At 35.8% G+C, this 23,468-nt stretch overlaps 1 protein-coding gene across 1 annotated transcript; it reads left to right on the top strand.

The window, feature by feature from the left end:
* Positions 1 to 5,443: 5,443 nt before the first annotated feature.
* On the top strand, positions 5,444 to 22,994 carry LOC126382141 (protein takeout-like). Its single transcript, XM_050031910.1, has 5 exons — positions 5,444 to 5,810; positions 16,245 to 16,485; positions 20,117 to 20,250; positions 20,888 to 21,037; positions 21,816 to 22,994. The coding sequence occupies exons 1-5, from the start codon at positions 5,711 to 5,713 to the stop codon at positions 21,965 to 21,967; spliced, it is 777 nt and encodes a 258-aa protein (XP_049887867.1). The 5' UTR covers positions 5,444 to 5,710; the 3' UTR covers positions 21,968 to 22,994.
* Positions 22,995 to 23,468: the final 474 nt, after the last annotated feature.

Here is a 23,468-nt window from a genome sequence, read left to right as displayed (position 1 = left end):
TGGCATTGGAATTACTATAATGAAGAATACATACAATTTTACAACACAACTATCTTCGAATATCAGACAAACGTGTCGTGGCGTGAAATTGTCGAAATAAATATGCACCAGATATTCAGTTGCCGATGTCGGTTGGTTGTATTATGTCCAATATTACAATCATTTACAGTTATGCCTTGCAACCAGTAAAAACATTTCTAACAAAATGAATCCTCATTTCAGGCTATATACACACACCCTGAAGACCAATTTGGGTCATTATCGAACCCTTAAACCCTAAAGAAAAACGTGAGAAATTCTTAGCAACACATTACTTACTGCTTACTTAAGTACCTACTTACTTATCTTAAGTATACACATTTTATTGAATCTTCCTTTAAAACTGAATTAAGGGGTGTGTGGAAATATCTCTATCATACTCTGTCTAATACCTGTCTAAAACATCATCATCATCATCAACAACAGCCGTACGACGCCCACTGCTGGGCATGGGCATAAAACATAACGTACAATAATTCGTCGCGGACATGACGACGCTCACTAAGTCTGTATTTTGGCGAATCTGATTTGCACCATTTGCTATTGTCCATAAGACACAAATTATTTTAGCAAAAAATTGGAGAAACGTTAGTTTGCAAAGTCAGCTACGAATTATTATAACATAATACTAAGCGGCAATGAATGATAAAGATTCCCTATTATGATTAATTAGGAAATTCTAGAAGATTCTCTAATATTTGAGATCCGAATAGAGTAACAAGCAGAAGTAAGGATACACAAACTAGACCAAACAATCGATAATGAGTTTCAACGTAGAGCTGAAAACTGCGATCATAATTAAGGCGATGCTCACACGACGCGGATTATATAGCGCTGTACCGCGCGGCCACGGTATAAGAACACCAGGTATGTTCAAAACTGACAGCTAGCATTTCAAGGTTAGCCCAGAGTTGCCATTTCGTAAAAAAAAATCACCCACGTCCAATGTTTTTCATTTACTTTGTAAATGGAAATTTTGTACTTTTAGTAAAAGGTTTACTGATTTTTATGATTTTATTTTTACAGCTTTAATGATTTTTAAATAATATATGTAACAAATAATAGTAATTAAATACATTACTTAATCAGTAATTCACTTAATTTTTAATAATAAAATTTACATCCTTGGAATGTTGGAGATACTAATTGAATGGTAACACTTATGTCATCAATGGGCTAGCAATGGCGGCTTGTCATAGGATTGAGCATACCTGTAGGCTCTGCACAGTAACCGCGGCGCGAATTATATCGAGGCCTTCGAACAATAGCCGTTTGACGTCCGTCTACGTAGATAGCATTCATATCATTTATTGGTCGAAGCGCTCAGTATAATTCGCGCCGCGCGCGGCGCGGTTATTATGCAGACACGGCAGGTCTTCTTATAGCATGCGCGCGGCAATCCAGTGTTCATGTTTTAGGCGTAAGCGGATTACATACAAGTTAATGCGACCTTGCTGACCGCATTACCGCCAACCACGTCGATACGCGTACCCGCATCGTGTGAGAATCGCCTTACTCGTCTTCTCTCGTGTGGCTTGTAAGGTGGATTACCAACCTCATCAACCCTGGATTCAGTTATTAATGAGCCGCCAAAGGCCCCTGACATTTCTCATGTAACGACTACTTACTCAGTAAGTAGTAACCGGGACCAACGGCTTAACGTGCCTTCCGAAACACGGATCATCTTACTTTCGGACAATCAGGTGATCAGCCTGTCCTAACAAAACTAGGGATCACAAAGTAATTTTTGTGATATTTCCCCACCGGGATTCGAACCCGGGACCTCCGGATTGTGAGCCTAACGCTCAACCACTGGACCACGGAGGCCGGTGAATCCATTTACTAATTAAAATCATATTTTATCTAGGAAATAAATAAGTCTATCGGGCTGTGTGTTTATACGGTTTGCGATTGTTTTATCTAGTTTTTTTTTTATATTAGTATATTTTTTTAATTGGCATTAAATGATAAACAACATTATAGGTAGCTATTTATATTTTTTATGTAAAACTAAACGAAACAACTTTCATATCATTAGTGTTGATTTAATATGCACGTGTTTGCATATAAGTAATTATATAGGCCTATCTATCCCATATGACCACAAAACGACCAATACATTGTATTATTTATCGTAACAAGAGTGACCATTAGAGTGATCATTTTTACCCACGACGGAACGGAGCAGGTATATGCGTTTAGGGTGAGAGATGTTTGTGTGTGCGTTTGTGCAAAGAAATGTTATTAATTATCTTCTAAACTAATAATCCGATTTTGATGCGGTTTTCAATAACGGGTTTGTGTTTGATGAGTTCATGTTATTAGACAAGTGTCATGTCTGTAACTCACTAGGGGGCGCCACAATATTAGTGTTTAGAATAAATATTATTCGAAACGCCTCTTCAATTTATAATAGCAATTTATTTGCAATAGTTTTTATTAGTTAATTGTTTTTGACAGGCGTTTTTTTTTCGGTTCCATTGATTACACGTAATTACGTCGAACACGGTGCTGTTTCATTGCTACCTAAATCCCTTAAAAATCAGTAAAAAGGCATTGATATACCTTTTTGCCTGATGGCATATTCATGGTCCTTCGAGCCAGATTTCAGAGAAGATCCCAGATCACAATCAATAAATTGTAGATAAATTAATACGAAGTGATTGGCGAAGATTAAAGAAAAATCAAGATCGACTATAAGTGGCACGTGGATTGTGTGGTCAAGTGAATCAAATTCATCCAATTAATCCTCATTTAATTCATAAAGTTGAACCCATCACTCAATAATCAGGTAGTATTAAGTAAACAGCCTCCGTGGTCTAGTGGTTAGAGCGTTAGGCTCACGACCTGGTGTTCCGGGTTCGATTCCCGATGGGGACATTGTCGAAATCACTTTGTGAGACTGTCCTTTGTTTGGTAAGGACTTTTCAGGCTTGAATCACCTGATTGTCCGAAAAAGTAAGATGATTCTGTGCTTCGGAGGGCACGTTAAGCCGTTGGTCCCGGCTATTAGCCGTAAAAACACCTCCACCAACCCGCAGTGGAGCAGCGTGGTGGAGTATGCTCCATACACCCTCCGGTTGATTGAGGGGAGGCCTGTGCCCAGCAGTGGGACGTATATAGGCAGTTTATGTATGTTATGTACTAAGTAAAGCAAAGTGTTGTTAATTACGGTTAGTATAATTTTAATTACATTTATTACCCACGACGGAACGGAGCATTTATATGCGTTTAGGGTGAGAGATGTTTGTGTGTGCGTTTGTGCAAAGTAATGTTACCACCTATCTTTTAAACTAATGATCCGATTTTGAGGCGGTTTTCAATAGCGGGTTTGTGTTTGATGAATTCATGTTCTTAGACAGGTGTCATGGCTGTAACTCACTAGGGGCGCCACAATATTAGTGCAAAACAATGTTGCAATATAATCAAAACGAAATGTCCGATTACAATTCTGTTTTCGGCAATGTGTACGTGGTAGCTTATTGCATGTTCCCAAATAATAAAAATTACGTCTTTAACTCACTAGAGGGTGCTACAATATTAGTGAAAAATAGTATTGCAATAAAACGAATTGTCCGATTTCAATGCGGTTTTCAGCAATGGGTTCGTAGTTGAATGGTGCATGGTCTAAGATAAGTCTTATGATATTAACTCACTAGGAGGCGCTGCTATATTAGTGTGAAACGTTTATATTGCAATATTATTAAAATTAAAACGTATTGTCTGATTTCAATGCGGATTTCAGGAATGAGTTCGTGGGTGATTGGTGCATGTTCTCAGATGAGTGTTATAGAGGTAACTTTAAACAGAAAGCAACTGTATAATATATAATAAGGGACTTAATATTATGTGGTAGGATGAATCACACTTATTGTTTTGCGAGATCTTACCTACACATTATATAGATTATGATTCGTATATGCTCTCTAAAAAGTCTGAAATAAAATTAAGCAAAATTAAAAATTTTGAAAAAACCCACGACGGTAAAAATCTCATCGAAAAAGAATAAAATAACTCAAAACCCCCGACTTAACCCAATTATTATGTAACGAAATATTATATTAGACTTAAAAATACTTTCTAAAAAGAGTTGATATCTCGAGACATCGGTAATAGATATACTTAAGTACCTAAACAATGAATATGGATGTTTACAGTTTTTTCCTAACGTGTCTGTTTCTCGAAGATATACTTAAATGTAGCGATAATAATTTTACCATAATACATAACCGAGGAATATCCGTCGGGGGCTGCCTTTTCTATATGAAATTTCAACAAAAATTTAATCATACTCATAAGTGTATTTTATGTCGTCGTTAAACATCTACACTACAATTCTTCAATAATTGTATTCACGTCACTAGAAAAACTTTAGCTGGGTTAATGGCAGCCCCCGACGGATATTCCTCGGTTATGTATTATGGTAAAATTATTATCGCTACATTTAAGTATATCTTCGAGAAACAGACACGTTAGGAAAAAACTGTAAACATCCATATTCATTGTTTAGGTACTTAAGTATATCTATTACCGATGTCTCGAGATATCAACTCTTTTTAGAAAGTATTTTTAAGTCTAATATAATATTTCGTTACATAATAATTGGGTTAAGTCGGGGGTTTTGAGTTATTTTATTCTTTTTCGATGAGATTTTTACCGTCGTGGGTTTTTTCAAAATTTTTAATTTTGCTTAATTTTTTTTCATAATCATTAATATTTGTCAGATTACGTACATGGGGGTTAAAATGGCCACTGGAAATGGAAAGGAATATTGCAATTTGACATTTGCGCATATAAAAGTAAGTGCGCAATGCAAACAAATGTCAAATAGCAATATTGCTTTCTTAAGTGAATTGCTTCGATGTGGCTACTTAACCCCCCTGGAGCGCGTGTAGCGGTGCATACACCAGACCTATATCTAAGTATTGTAATCACGTTAAGTTAGGCTAGTGGTACGTTAAAAAATCCTAATGCTGTGTTCTTCATGATACTCAAAGCTTTGCAAAGATCTTCATTCAACAAAGCAACACAATTACAAAGCATAACATGGAGGCTCTGCAATTTTATTTCAAGTATTGTTATTCACTTAATATAACCTCATGTGGCTAACTTACCACCATTGCGTATAATTCCGCGGCAAAGACAGTAGGTACATACTATTGGCTAAGCCAATGTCCCCATTGTTACGGCTCTTGCATGGCTCACGCGTAATATTCTCATTACATGATATGATGATCATATAAAATTAACTCGACCAGACCGTGTAAAATCTACATAAGTCGACATAACTCCGTGTAACGTGTATGACATGGTATGACAGGGAAACGCCCGGTCCATATGGTGTTAGTAAATAGTCCGCCGAAGTGGGGGTCCAGAAGGGATGACGAAAATCGTCCGCGAATAAAACACATCGTCGGTGGCTTTCACCTCCAACAGAATGAGACAAGAGGTCGTCTTGTAGAGTACGCGCCCATTGCCCATTCAGCCTACGGCGCACGCGGCCGAAAAACGAACACCAATTTTGAATTACGAAAACTTTAAATTAAAAAAGGAACTCAAAAATAAATTTACTTTTTTATTACAAACAGCCAGTGTTTCAAGTGACGTTTTGGACGATGATAATTTAATTGGCTAAATTCTTATCGATTAGCATTTTGAATTATCGACTACCATGATGGCTTCCCGTTGCCTGAAGTCGCTGGTGATCCTTGCACTGGCTGTCATCTGCCACAACGGACATGCTGCGGAGAACGACAACCAACTCACCACACGTAAGTCATTTTTAGAAAGTAAAGAAAATTTTCTGTTTTCTGAAAGTTTGTAAACTTTTTAGTGAACCTTTTCTACTCTCAATGTTCTCTAATTAGGACTCCCCTATAAACAACTGTTGAATGAATTTATAGCGTATCAAATACTTATTTTTAGTATGAATTAGGTGAAAATATATATGTGAATAAATACTTACTTGTTACAATAATTCGTAGAACTGAACCCTATATTCAACACTAAGTTAGTAACATTATACATCAAAGCCTGTGTTACACCTTATATCAGTGGTTCCCAAAGTTGCCTGGGCTACGACCCATTTTATACAAGTTTGTAAACTCGGGACTTACCCCTAGGAAATTTGACCGTTACCATTATGAATAAAGTACTTTTGCAATCTTATCTAGCCTATTTGATCCCACTGCTGGGCAAAGGCCTCCCCTTGATTTTTCTACTCCTCTCTACTTTGCGCGATCTCTGGCCAATCCCTCCGATAAGCATTCAGGTCGCCATGGACGCATCCGACAAACATGTCTGGCCCAGTCCCACTTCAGTTTGGTGAACTTTTACCCTACATCAGTATCAGCTTTTACAATAAGAATCAATAAGTTAGTTATCGACTGTTGGCTCGGTCGATTGGTGTGTCATGCTACAGGCAAGTTTCACTACATAATTGCTCACTCACCAGTTTGGAAAACCCTGTCTTATATTAGACCTACTCCTAGGACGTGTGTCCGAGATGTAAGAATTCAGATTGCCCTAATAAAATTTTGGCCTATTTACAGTGTTTGTCCAATTTCCCTTTTCTGCTAAAGGTTTATCTTGACAAGGACTTAATATAACTATATGAATGAATATAATATAGTGACAGAGCAATAACAAGATTTATTGTATTCAAATAAAGTTATGAAATTGTGAGGCAGCGCGATCCGTAGGCTTAGCATTTACAATTGTATTACAAAACTACGAGTACCTAGTTGGGCAATGTGGCGAATTTGGACAAAACGCCACCTCTGACTTATTGCTACTAAGTAACAACTTAAATAATATTTACGTAACTTAAGTTCATATTACATTATTGTCTTATTGTAATTAAGTACAGTAGATGAATAAGATTATTTCGTTTCCGAAGCAATTGAAAGGTAGCGCTGCTCTAGAAGTCGGTTAAGAAATCTGTTATATAATTTTTCCACGATTTTCACGTTTGTACGTTATTTTCTTGTCTTGTAATAAGTCCAAATGGTGATCACATTTTAGTCCAATTTTACATGTTATGAGATTAATTTATGAATATGACTTGGTAGCAAATTGAACTTTTATTTCTATAAAAACTTGATGTAACATTTGCAAATTTTATTAGGGAGCCGTATTGTATTTGCTATTTTTATTATGAAAGTGTGTTTACACTTAAATTGCATTTAATATTGTTTATAAATACACTTAGAAAGAATAATTTCGCATAGAAGAGTCAGAGAGTAAAGGTAATGTTTGAACTATTATTGACAGAGACACAGCCGGTAATATGGTCCAACTCACAAGCTAAAAAAGTCTCCACAAAATATACTGCGGAATGCTTTAATCGAATTGTTGAGGAAAATATCAACATCAATGAATCAATACAATAGAATTAATTGTCTAACAGAACAGTGACCTATTGTCAACCGTATTTGGTGCAATTAATGTTCCATAGTATTTTGAGTCGCATTTATTTGCAGTTCGCGGACACTTATTGAAAATTCAAGGGTAATGTTGTAGATTTAAGATTGAACTATGAACAATACTCGTCTACAAGTAATAATAAATAATGATGGTATAAAGTTTATTATCTAAACAAAGTGTACGAGAATATAGAGACGATTATAATGATGTAGTGCCAACCAGAAGCATAGTCAAAAGCTTTTTACATTCTTGATACTTTGTTATTGCACATGAAAAAACTTAACCTGTTTTATTAATAATTTTAACTTAAGTAATATATTTTTGGAAACCGTTTCCTTAAGCGGGTTAAAGAAATATTAAGATCTGTTGCAGTTAGCAGCGACCTCTAAACATTGATAAAAATAATTATAATCATAATCTGACATAATCAGCGCATCATAATCATCTACACCACAAATCTGAAGGTCAGCCATTACTGAAATGAGCTTTGAAAAGGTGTCACTGGGTCAAGCTTCCTTTCCGAACTTTATAACTCTATTAGCGATAATGAGCACGTTGACGAAGTTATTAGTAGAATCATAAGGCCTCATGCCCCATCCATGCCAAGGTCACTTTCAGATGAGTATATTCCGTTGACGAAATCAACCAAACAGGCAGGATAAACAGACAAACGCGTTATGTGTGGCCATCGAGTGTTTGCAGAAGTAAGTACATAATGTATTGTAATGGGTCTTTGTTCGATTTCGGTTTTAGACGAAGCGAACGCGGAAGTTGATGTAAGTATGTAAATAACCAAAAGGACCTGAAAAAAGTCCTGTGTTTACAGACGTTTGAGCAGTGTCTGTGTTGATATTTGATAAATAAAGTCAGTACGGTTGAATAAATTCAAATTCAAAAATATCTTTATTCAGTAGGTTACATAGTTACAATTTTTACATAACGAACGTCTCATCATAAATTAAACTACTGCAGCTTCTCACAACCTGTATAGCCGGGAAAAAGAAGCTGCAAGAAAAACCTCGGCACAGGGCCCTAGACGTTCTTTAAAAAAATAAAAATAAACATAAAATATTGGTGTACAATTGAGTAATTTAGCTGCCTAATATCAGTTCTCAGACAGTTAATCCCATGCATTCATATCTTCTAAATAATCAATTTAGGTGTAGGCTCAATCGAATAATTTGCGGATGATGATAACGAAACTTAGTACAACGATGTTAGTCTGAAGAACCTATCTATTTTTAACTTAAAGTAAGCTGTTAATCAGGATATTATTGTCAGAACAACAACCATATAACAGAAGCAAAATGACTCTTTTACAGATTATAGCAGTTTTTTTATCAAGCTGATTCTTTGAAAAGTTGTTGTAATTATCCTTATTACTTCATATTATTAAACACGTTGGATTTGTAAAAAGCTTGCGATTGCCATAAAGCAACACAATTTTTCATCACATGCGAATATATCTCCTTTATTACATAATGCTATTCAGTTTATTACTGTTTATTTCTACAACGTTACTTATATTGGTGTTACTCAAGGGACGCTTTTATGACCTCTTTCTTTCCTTATGTTTCAAATACATGTTTTACTTTTATAGCTTAGATTATTGGATAGTTGAGTGTGAATAGCTTTATCAAATTGCTTTCGTACGTGAAGTCTAAGTGGTTTACTAAATGTTTTCCTCAGACCTTCATTTTATCGTTCATAGAAACAAAGCTAGGTCTTAAGCAAACCTACTTCTGCTTGCTATTCATCATGTATTTACCTGTTACGTCACGATTATCAACAAATCAAACTCAAGTTAATGCTGTGAATTTTAATTATTTGACTATTTAATTATCCTAGTTAAATATACATCTTAATTTATGTTTAGATACGCAGGTCTTTATCTTATCGTCTTATGTAGTTCCAGTCATGTTGTTATTTAATAGATTAGTACTTAAATACTAAACGAAAATGTGATAATTTTATCATAATGTTTCTAGTTCTAATGTTTGTTGTCAATTATACGAATGATGCGTGTTTTGATTTTCCAAATATATCGTTTCCTTCCAGTCACATTCTAGACTATAACTAACCACATCAAATCTATCATTCTGATCTTGTTAGATTTATTAATCATAAGTATCTTGTATAATATTATTTCTTTATGACAGAACATGTTTAATTTTAACGTAATGTGGAATTCAATCTTTGAAGCCAAGTTTAGGAGGAAATACAGGAATCCTTGACACTAGTAAATCTGCCAATGAAACTCGATCGCGTTGAGTGCGCCTGAGTCGCATATTTATATCATGGACAGAAGACTGCTGGTCTCAGCCTTGTCCATCCTTTTGTATGGTCTGTAAGGCTGGATATAAATTTTAATGGTCATCACAGACGTGAGGCGAATGCAACAGTATTGGGACATATGGGAGTGTTGATTGAGTCACAAGTAAATGAATTACATTTCTTAATTAAATTGTACATGACTGAGGAAAGATATTCAAGAAATGAAGAACGTTTTTTTTAATATTACGTAATCTCTTGATGCGTATTATAATGTAATATACCTGCTTATTGACAAAGTACAAGTGAATTATTACTTGATTTATTTAGTTTCGATACTAGTATGTTATGAACAGTAGGTTCAACGTATCAATTAGTTTGATTATTAATCAGTCTTTTAGTTTTGCCAGATTTACTAATTTAGTGAATAAGATATGTAAATTAATATTGTGTTCCGTTCGTCATATCCATCTTCATTTTAAGCCGTTGCATGACAGGAGTGCCTGCAAATTTTCTCAGATTACTTGTGGCTTTGCTTATTCAGTTAGGGATTGCGGCCGTGAATTTATGTACGTAGATATATAATTTAAACATAATGGAATTATTATAATTTCAATTTCACTTGTTAATTTCAATTTTAATTGAACTTTCACCTTTACAATTTTCGACTTGTTCTAGGTTATTTACAAGTATTGTAGCTAACTATTATTGCTCAAGCGTCGGTGGTTTTTGTCGTCGATACTCGAAGATATTGCTTTAATGACAAGGCCACATTGCACCGGTTTGTTTTTTAAATCTTCTTTATTGCGATTTATGGCTGTGTGCAATACTTTGAGTGTTTCTTTTTTCACATCTATTGTGATATCCGAAATGTCCGCTATCGGTCATCGCTGTCGCATATGATACCTAGAGTCGGCGCAGATTGCGACATCTTATGAAACTTATTTGTCCCCTACACTCGCGTCTGTTTCGTCTTTTCCTTTGTCTTCAATACAAGTATTTGTATATCTCCATGCTATTTTCTAGTATGCTTTGAATGCTACATCATGTCTATATATTCTATGCCCACTCCCTTGTTAACCTAAGCAGTGGTGGTAATTAGTCCTTCACATTATCGGATTCTTGACGACTTTATATTTTTAATCTTGAGTAAATGATCATATATTCTATTATCTAATAGAGTAAATCTTCTTCTCGTTCTATGGTCATATCTAAGTACTTATGTTCAGCTGTCATAATCTTGATTTTTAATATATCTTTGTAAGTATTAAACATGGATGGAACATGGTTTTTAGTGACCACGGGTGTTAAAAAGGCCACATAAAAACAATATTGCTATTGCACTTACTTCTGTATGTGCAAATGTCAATAGCAATATTGCTTTTTAGACGAATTGCTTTAATATGGCCTTCTTAACCTCCCAGTTCGGTGATTGCATGGTCCGACACCATTATTATATCTTATCATTTATTTACACATGCATGCATCTACAAATCTGTGTCTTCGCATTGAATTTCTTACGTCAATTTTATAATAACGCTCATACTTACTAACACATCCATCTGCTTGGTAATTTACAAATTTCATCAAATAGGCCTAGATTGCGCATAGTGTATTAGATTAGACTTACGATGATATGAAGCCAGACCGCAGATTTGCGACATCGTATTATCGCCGTACCGTACTTGTGAGTAATTTCGAAAGTCAGTGTGGAAACATGCAACGCCTGATGAGGAATGACACTGCATAGATCTGGTCAATTGTTAAACTGGCTATTGCATTATGAATCCGTATTGCACAGTCATGAACATCATCCTGTACCCACTTTAGAACCCTATCACACTTACATACTTGTCAATTAGTGAGACTTACAGTTCAATTTGTCACCAAGTTAATGTGATATGGTACTAAAGTGTATACAAATATTAATCCTCGTGACCGTACCGCAAGGGAGTGAAAATACCAACATTCCGGTACATAAAACAGAGTTGCCAACATTTCATAATTGTCATATTGATCATCCCGCTCTATCAACAAAAATTATGGCATTCACCATCTTTGTTTTCATATAATTGGCGCGTCAATCCAGTGAGTAAGTATTAGTTCGAGCGTCATAATGCGAGCATCTCGCAACGAATCAATTTGAAAAGTGATGACATTTTCGGGCAGTGACTGTACAATGACATCGCAAAACTTTGATTATGATAAAACCTGAAAATCCTCTTGATTTCAATTCCATTTACAAATCTACTCTGTTATATTAATTTATATTATACTTAGGTACTACCTACACTACATTCAAAATAATATTTTTTTTACAAAATACTTCATAACAAAACTGTTATGTGATCAATTTCTTCTGACACTAAGTATATATTAGACTTATTTAAGAGACATAGGTGCTAATTCCTGTAAATACCATCTAATTTTATTTTAGGTTATATCTGTCATTTTCTTATCCGCCGAAAAGGAAAGGGACGGGTAATCGACAAGCATAAAATTTATGGAACACACGTCAATTTTAAGCACAAATCTAAAACAACCGTCTAAAAATTCGCCCGGGTTATTCATTTATTTACTCATTCTTCCTAAAATTAAGAGCTGTCAATCATCCGTCCCTTTCCTTTTCGGCGGATAAGAAAATGACAGGTATAACTTAAAGTAAAATTAAGAGATGTCTGCAGGAATCGGGGCCATTGTAACATTACCAGGTTAAAAGTCAGTTACAAAGTCCATTTGCATCTGTGTTATTCCATTGTTTTCAAAATTATTTCAATTCAATATTATTAAATATTCAATGGACGCCACACAATATCAGTTACCTTATTTCATACACACATTTTAAATGGGAATAAATTAAAAGAAATCAAATTTGGAATGGATTTCGCATGGACAGGAGGACCACCCGGTGGTGTAATGGTTCCCACACACACACACACACACACACACAACACACACACACACACACGCTCACACACACACACACACACACACTCACACGCATGTGGTACACGCTCGTCCCGGCTTGACAAGAGCTGCGGGTGCAAGTAGCCAAGTCAATTTTTTTTTCTTCTTTGTGAAATAAATTGAGTTGTAAAATTGGTATTGCTTACCAGTACAAGCTCTACAACATAACACAGCTTCACGCCTGTGTCCCTGCAGAGGTAGGCAGAGATATATAGAGGTAAACACCCACTCCTCGTCAGCTATGTTTAAGTCCCATGTAATAAGTGGAAAGCCTAGAAGCTTCTCACTTTTATACCAAAAGGATCGACCCATTGTCTTGAACCGAAATCTAATAGTAATTGATATTAAATCAATTTAATTTATCTAAAAACTGTGATCCCAACAAAAGGGTCTTATACAAACACAAAATTCCAAATTTCCAAGTGTTTCCAAAACATTATACTCGTGTAGACTACATCGTCACTTTGTTTACTCACCCACAAGGAGATTGTAGCCAAGCGCAAACTTACAGTAAGACTTACTTAAATGAAACAAAAAATAAGAGATTTCATAATTACATATAGGCGCGTTACACATAAATAAACAAAAATGTAGATAACGTGAGATTGGTAACACCGGCCGCGGAACATGCGTACGCGCAGATGTGGGTTTCCGTGTCAGTTGCGTCACCGTTATACAACCGGTGACCTTGTGCAACACCGCGTTCAAGTTCACGCTTGCTTGAAAGCTGAAGAAAGTTTTTGAACATGTTTTGACGACCCCGGGTTCAAATCCCGGTGAAGACATATCATAAAAACCACTTTGTGAACCCTAGTTTGGTTAGGACTTTGCGGGCTGATCACCCGATAGTCTGATTGTAAGATGATCCATGCTTCGGAAAGCACGTTAAGCCGTTGGTCCCGGTTAATACTTAATTGTGTAAGAAAGTAGTCGTTACTTAAGTCATATCAATAATTTTAATACCTTTGCTCAATAATACTCAGTTAGAGATTTGGGAGTACAATTGGACCATGAATTATCCTTTAAGGAACACTATGATATTACTATCAATAAAGCTTTTAAACAACTGGGTTTCATTTTACGAGCTTGTAAACCTTTCAAACAAAGCATAACATATAAAACTATATACTTTAGTTTAGTACGATCCATAGTTGAGTTTTGTTCTGTAGTCTGGAACCCCTTTAGTGTATGTCATATTGATCGCTTAGAAAAAATACAAAAAAAGTTTATAAGGGCTCTTGATTATAGAACAGGTCATAACTATGTAAACTATTTAGAATCCTTAAAACATCACAATCTTTTACCTCTAAAATTAAGGCGAGACCAATTCGATTACATGTACCTGTATGAAATCCTAAATAACCTCGTAGACTCCCCTAGCCTTCTAGAGGAAATAAAATTCAAAACTCCTCGCAAAACCATTCGAAGAACTAACAACTTGTTCGCAATACCTTCTTACCACACTAATTATACTTCTAACAATTTCTTTCGTCGCTGTTTGGCCGGTTATAATAATAATATATCTCACATTGATCCTTTTTCTAACAACACTTTGAACTTTAAGAAACTATTGTTAAAATACCTTAAGACATTAGTTCATAATTGAGAATATTTACCCATTGTTGTAAGATTACAAATGTGCAGTTTGTACTCCTTGGGTGCTGTGGCGAGTTAAGTGGGGGGTACATGAATCTTTTGCTCGACGCATGCTTATATTCAGGTTCCTACTAGGTTCAACATTACTGCAATAACGGACTTGTGCCCACTGCTTCATTCGTTGCTGTACTCGGATCGCGTAAGTCGAACCAATTATATAGCATAGTATAGTGCCTGTCTCCCCTAGCGGGTAGGCTGAGGTGAATAATATTTTGTCGAATAAATCAATATCTTTATTGTTCTTAGACGTCTTAATCTGATCTTACCATAACTTTGTTATTTAAGAAATTGTGGGCACTCATTGTCTTTACTTATTACTTTTTTAAGATACAAATGCTGTATTATGACTGTCTGTTGTCCAAAATAAAATAAAATAAAATAATAACTTTGACACCAGGGTTCGTGAGGTTGGTCATCCACCTTACAACCCGCACGATATAAAGAACATATTTTTAGTAAAGTTATGCTGATGCTGTATGAAATAAAAAAATATAAAATGCATTCAGTGACTAACCATGACATGTCGTATCGTATAAACCAATTAAGAGATCTGACCTTAAAACTTAGAGCATTGTAAGGATGACCACTTATTTCGGCAGAGGGTGCAGACTGCCTCGACCTCATGATGTCAATGTGAATAATGGTCATGATAAATTGGCGGGAGGTGGGTCTGTCATAGGTAGGTATAATAAGTGTTAATTACGATAATCTTTGTCAACAGGGGGGTTAAAATGGCCACATCGAAGCAATTCATCTAAGAAAGCAATATTGCTATTTGACATTTGTTTGAATTGCGCACTTACTTTTATATGCGCAAATGTCAAATTGCAATATTGCTTTCTTAGATGAATTGCTTCGATGTGGCCATTTTAATTTTACCTCTGATCAGTGTAACATAAGAAACGTCGGAATAATCTTAGGGAGTCAAAGATAAATTATAAAATTATAACTAAAAATAGTATAATAATAATAATATTATAGTAATGGTAGTAATAGCCAGTCTGAGATGCTCAAAAATCCACCTAATTTTACTTTTCGACTTATTTTCTTTTCGAATTAGTATGACGTTTGACAGCTTTTATTTATGACGTGGCGACACTATTTTCATACAAACTCCAAAGAAAACTTTCGGTTTGACGTTTCGTAAAAAGTATCTCATTTGACTAGGTTGTCTTGACAGCCTATTTTACGTCTAAAGTTCACATTGTGGTTTTTAAACAAAAAATATCTTCACGGTTGAAATCCATCCAACATCGTATATCGATGATTGGAACTGGGCGTACCAATATAGCGATTGTTCTGTTGAGCGAAGAGTAGGGTTTCTAATATCTGTGGGTCCGAGACAAACCTACAACAAGTAAAGTCAAGATAACTGTCATCGTATGACGAACTACCTTCCTTCTTTGACCGCATTACTCGCTAAGTTAGATAACGCAGAGCGGCGCGCACGCATTTTTTCATAATTTACACGGCTTTTGAAACGCGCTAAGTAATGGTTTGGACGAGGTACGTTGTCGGTAGCTATGAGCATGTGTTATATGAATTATGATGTATTATAATACTGTGTCTATGCTAGCTCTAATTTGTAAATATGAGGAAGAATGTTGGTAGCAAATACTTAGTCAATACTCTACCTGTTTTAAATGAATGATCAAGTTGTGAACACTATTATTATGAATAAATGTAATGGAATAGAATGTAAAATGCAACTATGTAATTATGGAATGTCATTTTTTTTAAGTGTTTGAATAGAGCAGCGCTCCTCGTTTGTGAGGGCAAAACATGCCGTATTTTTGACAACACTTCAAAAATTTTACAACATCAAAAAAATACGAATATGCCTTTCAGCCGGAAAATAATCTAACCTCACCCCCAAATCTTTCCAGCGGAGTACATCCTACCCTGCAGCCAGTCAGACCCTCAGCTGGACAACTGCATCAAGCGCTCTTTCAACCACCTGCGGCCGTACCTTGCGCGGGGGCTGCCTGACCTGGGCGTGCCTCCTGTGGAGCCCCTGCTGATCGACAGGCTCGTGATGGAGAATGACGCCGGGCCTGTACGCGTCACCGCCGCCTTCAGCAATATCACTGTTGTGGGGCCCAGTAACTACACTATCACTAAAATTCGGTACGTAACCCTAACCTAGTGCATCCGCAAATATCCTTTCCGATTGATGGATCATTTATTAGCGACAATGGATTGATATAACCACACTATGCAGTTCATCATTCTCTGTATTACCGTGGTTGCGTCCTGTAACTACTACTCTTGTCAATGAAATTTGGTAAATACGGCCTGTCTGACCTTCTAACACGCGGAGAGAAAACCAGCCCAATACAGGTTAGGTCACATACCTCCGAAACGCATTTCTCGGGTATGTTAGTTTCCTCATGAGGTTTTCCTTCACCGCAAAGCACGTGATAATCATTTATGATCTAAACGTGAATACAAAGCAAGATTTCGAAAATCATAGGTTAGGCCCGTGCTGGATTCGAATCTGCGACGTTACAGCGCTCTGTAACAGTAAATATAATATAATGAAATCCGCAAAAACATACCACAAAAAAGACGATTTATCTTTTCCAAAGAAGAAGAGTAAGCTGACATAATAATTGTTACAGTTTTGAAGAAAATATTATAATAATAATATTATTATATTATAAGTATACTTTTCTCTACCAAAGAGTTCGAATATTAAATTTATAAAAAAAAAATATATTTATATCATCATTATTTTACGAAGAAGTTCACTAAGAAAAAGATTGGAAGCTAATACTTTTAAATAACAAAATTGATCTAGATAGCTGCACTTCGTGCAATTTTTAAATCGCCATTTGCTATGGATAAAAAAGAAATAAAGTTTTATTTTTAATTCTTCGCAATCGCAACATTTTTTCTCGGCCGGATCTATTTAATCGAGTAAGTAATTTACAAACTCTTTTTATAACAGTTTACCTTATTTTATTTCGAATTAAAAAAAATACCTAATTACTGAGTAGGTATTTAATGCACCTCATAAAATACCTTTTTATTTAGAAAATACAGTACTTATGGCGAATATTGTTTCAGTACTTTCAATAAAATGAATGAATGTAGTTTTCAAACAATTTAGTTCAAAATAAATAGAAATTCCATGTATTCTTTAGTAGGTACGCACTTGCGAAAATGTTGAGCAAGAGTTGTAATGATTGTCGCGGTCAGTTGACAGCTGATGGTTTCAAAACATCGGCGTTAATATTGGGCACATTTTGGACTGTGACGTGATATACGCGAACTTGACACCATTCCTAAGCGTGGTTCGCGCTTTCTTTTGTGTTCTATGTTTGGTTTCTAGTTAACATTAGTCGTATTGGGGTTTTCTATAGCAGGTAAGTACCTACTAGTCTTTTGACCTTGGATGCTTTTAAAAAGTACTACTTAATGAGTCTTACTTGTAGTTAGAGGTGGGTACTAGAGTGTCATACATTAAGAAGAGTAGTTTCTATTAGTAGATTAGGTTAACCTACCTATTTCTTATAAGCTTAAACATATAAATAGCCAGACTGGAAAAAAATCTGTGTGAGCCTATGACTCTTCTTAAATTTACAATCTGACTCCTAAACAATGTATTTTATGAAGCCGCACGCTGACTCGACATACTTACAACTCAAATCGCGGAGTCAAATTATAAATCGCAATTTAACAGATGCAGCGAAGCCGATGCAACCACAGTGTAATCGTTGCGGTATGTCAACTGACGATGAGTGCATAATGTGCATGTTATCACTGCAAGTGGGTCACGCTGTGTCACGTTACGTGATCACTGATGAGTGATGAGACGACACTTTTGAAATTATCTTTTTGATGATCCTTTACATTTTCAAAATTTGCCAATTTGACTGAGTGATTTCAAAGCCTAAACTTAAGTGCTTTGCTTTGTTTAGTTTTCCGTATGACATACTAATATTCTCTTTCACGTCTGTGAAAACATGTTATGCAGATTGGTAAATCATCGTACCGCGTAGGAAGGCAAGTCGATTTCCAATGAATGTCATAAGTCGACATGCAGAACAAGAAATAAAATATTAATTAAAACTTCTCGAAAGTTACTCCTTTGCTTTTGAAACACAAAGAGAGCAGAAATAGGTTTTGAAAGCATTGCGAAAATATCGCACCATCATAACTTTATCTTTGTTATGGTCATGAAGTACATCAAGATGAAGGCTAACCTCACAACACAACTTCTAAGCTTTTGTGGTGTAGGTGCCGACGAGCAAACTTTATGCGGGAGGACTTTTTTGACGAAAGGGCGTGGTTTTAAGTGTGTTTTTTATTTATTTTTTAAATCATATTGTCCTTATGTATTAGTAGAACACGGTCTTTATTCTAGTGCCCTAGTTGCCTGAAATAAATAAATAAAAAAGTACTTATCTTTATTGTCATAATGATAATTTTACAATGTTTGAACCGTAAAATGGACATCCGTGACCGAGACATAAGGCAAAACGATGTAAAAAGGAACATCATCATTTCACGCCTGTTACCAACTAGTAAGATGCATGTTGCAATGTCCGAATAGTTTAAAAACAATCCGTCAACAGAGGTTTAAGGAACAACTTGTAAAATATGTAGAATCTGGGCGCCATCTCACTCGCGTCAGACAGAGTACCGCGGAGCGGAAGGCAAGAGGGAAACCACTGCCCTATTTATTCCCTAGAGCGTGGCTCTTAAGTCAGTGATATGATAAGTAAATGAAGTCACTAGTAGATGCTAGTGACTTTATTATTTTGAATAGATTTGTAATAGAAAATAGATATCCACCTATAGACGGATTAAATAGAAAACTTGTAAAAATAAATAAAATCAAATATACCTTGTTGCTCACATGTACACGCAGCATTTTAAAACATAAGTACTTACACAAGAAAGATTACAGCAGAATTGGCAATGAAATGTCTTTTCCGATCTAAAAATCCCAAAAAACCCTCAGTAATGGTAAATCCCACGGCACAATTCCACCGTCAAGTGCAGTGACGCAACGAAATTATCTCAGAATGTGCAGTGAATGAAACTGCTGATGTTGATGAGCTGGTGAAACCACCTGACGAAACTCATAATGAGTAACGCAAAACCACTCAACGGTAAAGACGTTACAAGTACATAGGTATTTACTAAACATAGGCTTTGACTATGATTCAAGTGATTTGAGTTGATAACGAATCCAACGATGCAATTTTGTTAAAAACTCCGCAATTTCTGGAATTTTGGTATTTCTATTATTATTACAGTTGTAGGGCCGTGGTCGCGCATCGCTCGGTGAGGATTTCGCCGCCTTCCGCCATAAACAAGTTGTTAATATTTGTAATACAGTGGAACTTACCTTATAACTGTACTTACTTATATAAGTACTTACGCGAGAAACTTGTAACGAAAACAATCAACAAAGTTGAGTAACTTTTACTTACAACACAATAAGATACTGCATAGGGCCGTTTGAAGGACAAGTAAAACTGACACGTATTTGTTTTACCTGCCTACTGTACATTTGAATGACAACTTGTTTATATAGAGTGAACAGGCCAAGAAAAGCCGCGAGAAGAGAAGAGAGAGACCATAACTATAACTTCTCCCAAAATGGCTTCTATAAATTACACTACCTACTTATTACTTAGCTCACAACCCGCACAGAAAAAACAATAACGAACCACTTGTAGCCTATTATTTTCCTAACCGCAAACATCTTCCCGACAAAACTAACGTGACTTCTCTTCCCTTGCAGGTCAGACCTGAAGAAGCTGCGCATAGACATGGGTCTGGTGCTCCCGCGCATCGAGATCACGGGCCGCTACGAGGTGTCGGGGCAGGTGCTGCTTTTCCCTGTGCGCTCACAGGGCAACTTCTGGGCTGCGTTCTGTAAGTGTATCTTCAAATTATAACAATATCCGAGTTGTTTTGTGTGTTCTTGGATAACTCGGTCATGCAGAAATCCAGCCGTGGTGCAGCCCGCTGTCATACAAACTCTCACTTTGCATCCTAAAACGCTACTATAAGATTTTCGTTGGACTCGTCAATTAAGAAATACATATAACGGAGAGCACTGAAAGCTCTCGAACTGCCTTATTTTTCCCTAAAAAAGTATCATGGAGAATGCTACACCGACAAGTGGCTGACTCTTAAATTAGAGATGATGACACTATTCATAAGAAATTGAACTTAAAAAGAACTAAGTACATCCTCAAACAAATGGTCTTTATTTTCGTATAAAAACTTGACAAGAATACCTATAAATCTTGTCAATTTATTCATGATTCGCTTTTTTAACTTAGTTCGCGTGGAATCCGGTTATCACGCTGGATACGTTTTTTCCATCACTTTTCAATATCCATTCTTAGAATATCCAGGATGAAAACCTATCCTATGGTCTTCTCTAGGTCGTCAACTATCTGCATACCAAATATCATCGGTTCCACGGTGTAAGCGTGAAATGATAACAGACAGAGTTTCTTTCCAATTTATATTACTAGTGTGGATGAATATGTTTAAATTGCAGCCGACGTGGCGGCGATCGCAAAGATCTTCGGCAAGCAGCTGGAGCGAGAGAACGTGAAGTATATGGCGGCTGACCGGCTGCTCGTTGACTTCAAGCTCAAGAACGCCCGATTCAAGGTGCGCGACACAGTCAACCACGGCTCTGTCATTGGTAAGCAACTTTTGTACATCTTCTTCTTCCCTCGTGTGGGTTGATTGATGGTCGAATGTGAAGTAAATGCTTCAAAGTGCACAACATGCGACACCGTCAACCACTCCTCTGACATTAGTAAGCAAATGCTTTTCTTAAGAAAGCATAGTTTTTACCCTGACTTCTTAGTATTTGCAACCATTTAAAGCGTCTTGTCTATTAACAAGTAGTAGTAATTAGCAATGCCGTCATTGATGTATAATAATTATGTTATTATAGAATGGCCCTGCCGAGGTCTTGCAGCGTCTTTTCCCCAGCTATACAGGTTGTTTGAAGCTGCAGTAGTTTTTGGCGTTCGTTATGTAAAAAATGACGATTCAAAGTGAATAAAGATAGTTTTGAATTTTAATTTTAATTAACATTTGCTCATAATGGAACCAAATAGAATTTTGCTGCTAACTCGTTTTAATAGCATGCCACCAAGTAACATTTGCTCCTAGTGGCTTTTATGCTAGTAATGAGCATCTGCATTTTTAAATACAAAGCAAACACGATATGTTTCCTTCAGTCGAATAAGACCTCTTACAATCTCTTTTCCTGATATTTTGAAGTTATAAAAAGAATGTGACAAACCAATTTATAATAAACAACAAACAATTTCCTTTTGCCTTATATACCTATGGCCAATAAAGTTTATTCTCCCATAATTCATTTTGGAACATTCTAATTTTATTTATTTATCGTTTGTACCATTATTTTCAAACTGTTTCGATTTCATATTTCCTCCTCCCAATTTCAGGAGAAGCCATGAACCAGTTCCTGAACAACAACGCTCATGAAATCATCGAGGAGATGAGACCTGCAGCTTCTGTCTCCATCGCTAAACACTTCCAGTCATTCCTCAACGCCGCTTTCACCAAGATTCCCATGGACGTGTGGCTCAAACCCTGAGCGGTTGGTGCTGACAGCTGGCATTGTGACGTCATGAATTGTGACGTCGTGCTGCAAGTCATGTGCTGTCACGTCATGGCTGAGAGTGCGTCATGATAGAACTTTATTGAAGTGTGATGTGAAGTTAATGTGAGTAGGATTTACTTTGCTGTGTTAATTGATTCAGTGTTTTATTTTAAATATCGTTCAGGATATTTCAAAGTTAGCTTGGAAGACAACTCGTAGCCATAATAAGAATTGAAATATTTATCTTCTTACATAAATAAATGTATGATAATGTAATGATTTAAAAGTCCAAATTATAATGATGCAGATTTAGTCCTAGCCCTGTTATTTGTCAAACACGAAATTTACTTATCCAATTGTTAATCCGATAAGTAATATCCATATTCTATTTACTTAAGCTTAAACGTAGGTAGCTAGGTATATAAAAAGTACAGTAGTTAACTAAATATTGCAAATAAAGATGCAAGTACACAAATATAATATTTGTATTTGGTCGAGTGAGGGGAAGCCTGCCCTGTGCCCAACAGTGGGACGTATACTGGCTGTTTATTTTATGTTATATATGTAACTGAAATCACCAGTTTCAAATCTGTTTAGACGTTCAACTGAATATTGACTGTATTTAAAAGTATTTTTACTTTTGAACACATGTGGTTGTTCTTAATTAAACCTACTTTTAAATGTACGTGGATTGTAACATTGTAAAGACGACAATTTCTAATGTGTATTTTCTACATTTGTACTTTCTTTTTTGTAAGTACAATTTTTATTCAAAATGATAACAGTACTTACCTATCATGTATTGATTAGGTACGATCTGTACAAAATATCAAACAAATTAATAGCAATTAATGTATACTTTAATTATGCTACTTACTTAAGTTAAGCTTTATTTATTTAAGTAACCAAATAAGTTAGGACTTGGAGTTATAAAATATAATAGTTTTAAATACGTTTTCATAAACGATGTATGTGATTGTGATTTAACATGTGATGTGAGGTAATTAAATAAAAAAAGAGAAATAAATATAATTATTTACATTTTTATAATTATTAAAAAAATAATAAGTTATTCTTACATCAAAATAATAATAAATATAAATTATATCTAGAATAATAGTAACCATAAACTGATGATGATGTGTATTTGTCTGGCACTCTATCGGGTGCTAATACCCAATGGGTTAGGTCTTGAGAATGTTTTTCTGGTTATATCCAAGCATCGGGTTTAAATGTCAAATTTCAACAAAGCAGAGACGAGTGGAGATAGGTAAGCAGTAATAGACTAATCAAGACCAACAATGGAGACATTCTCTACCCTAAACTTGGGTGGATTGTCCATCTATACTGGCACTAGGTGCTAGGTTAAGGCAAAAGGATACCATCAGCGTTGAGCATGGCAAAGACGTGGTTTTCCGTCAAAGTGTCCTCTATCGGGGTCTATTGCATGACTCTATTAACCAGCTCATAGTAAGATGTGTGCTCATAGTAAGAA

The sequence above is a fragment of the Pectinophora gossypiella genome, chromosome 3 (genome assembly GCF_024362695.1).
Source record: "Pectinophora gossypiella chromosome 3, ilPecGoss1.1, whole genome shotgun sequence".
NCBI lineage: Eukaryota > Metazoa > Arthropoda > Insecta > Lepidoptera > Gelechiidae > Pectinophora > Pectinophora gossypiella.
The sequence above is the reverse complement of the archived record's forward strand: the minus strand, read 5'-3'. Positions and strand labels throughout refer to the sequence as shown.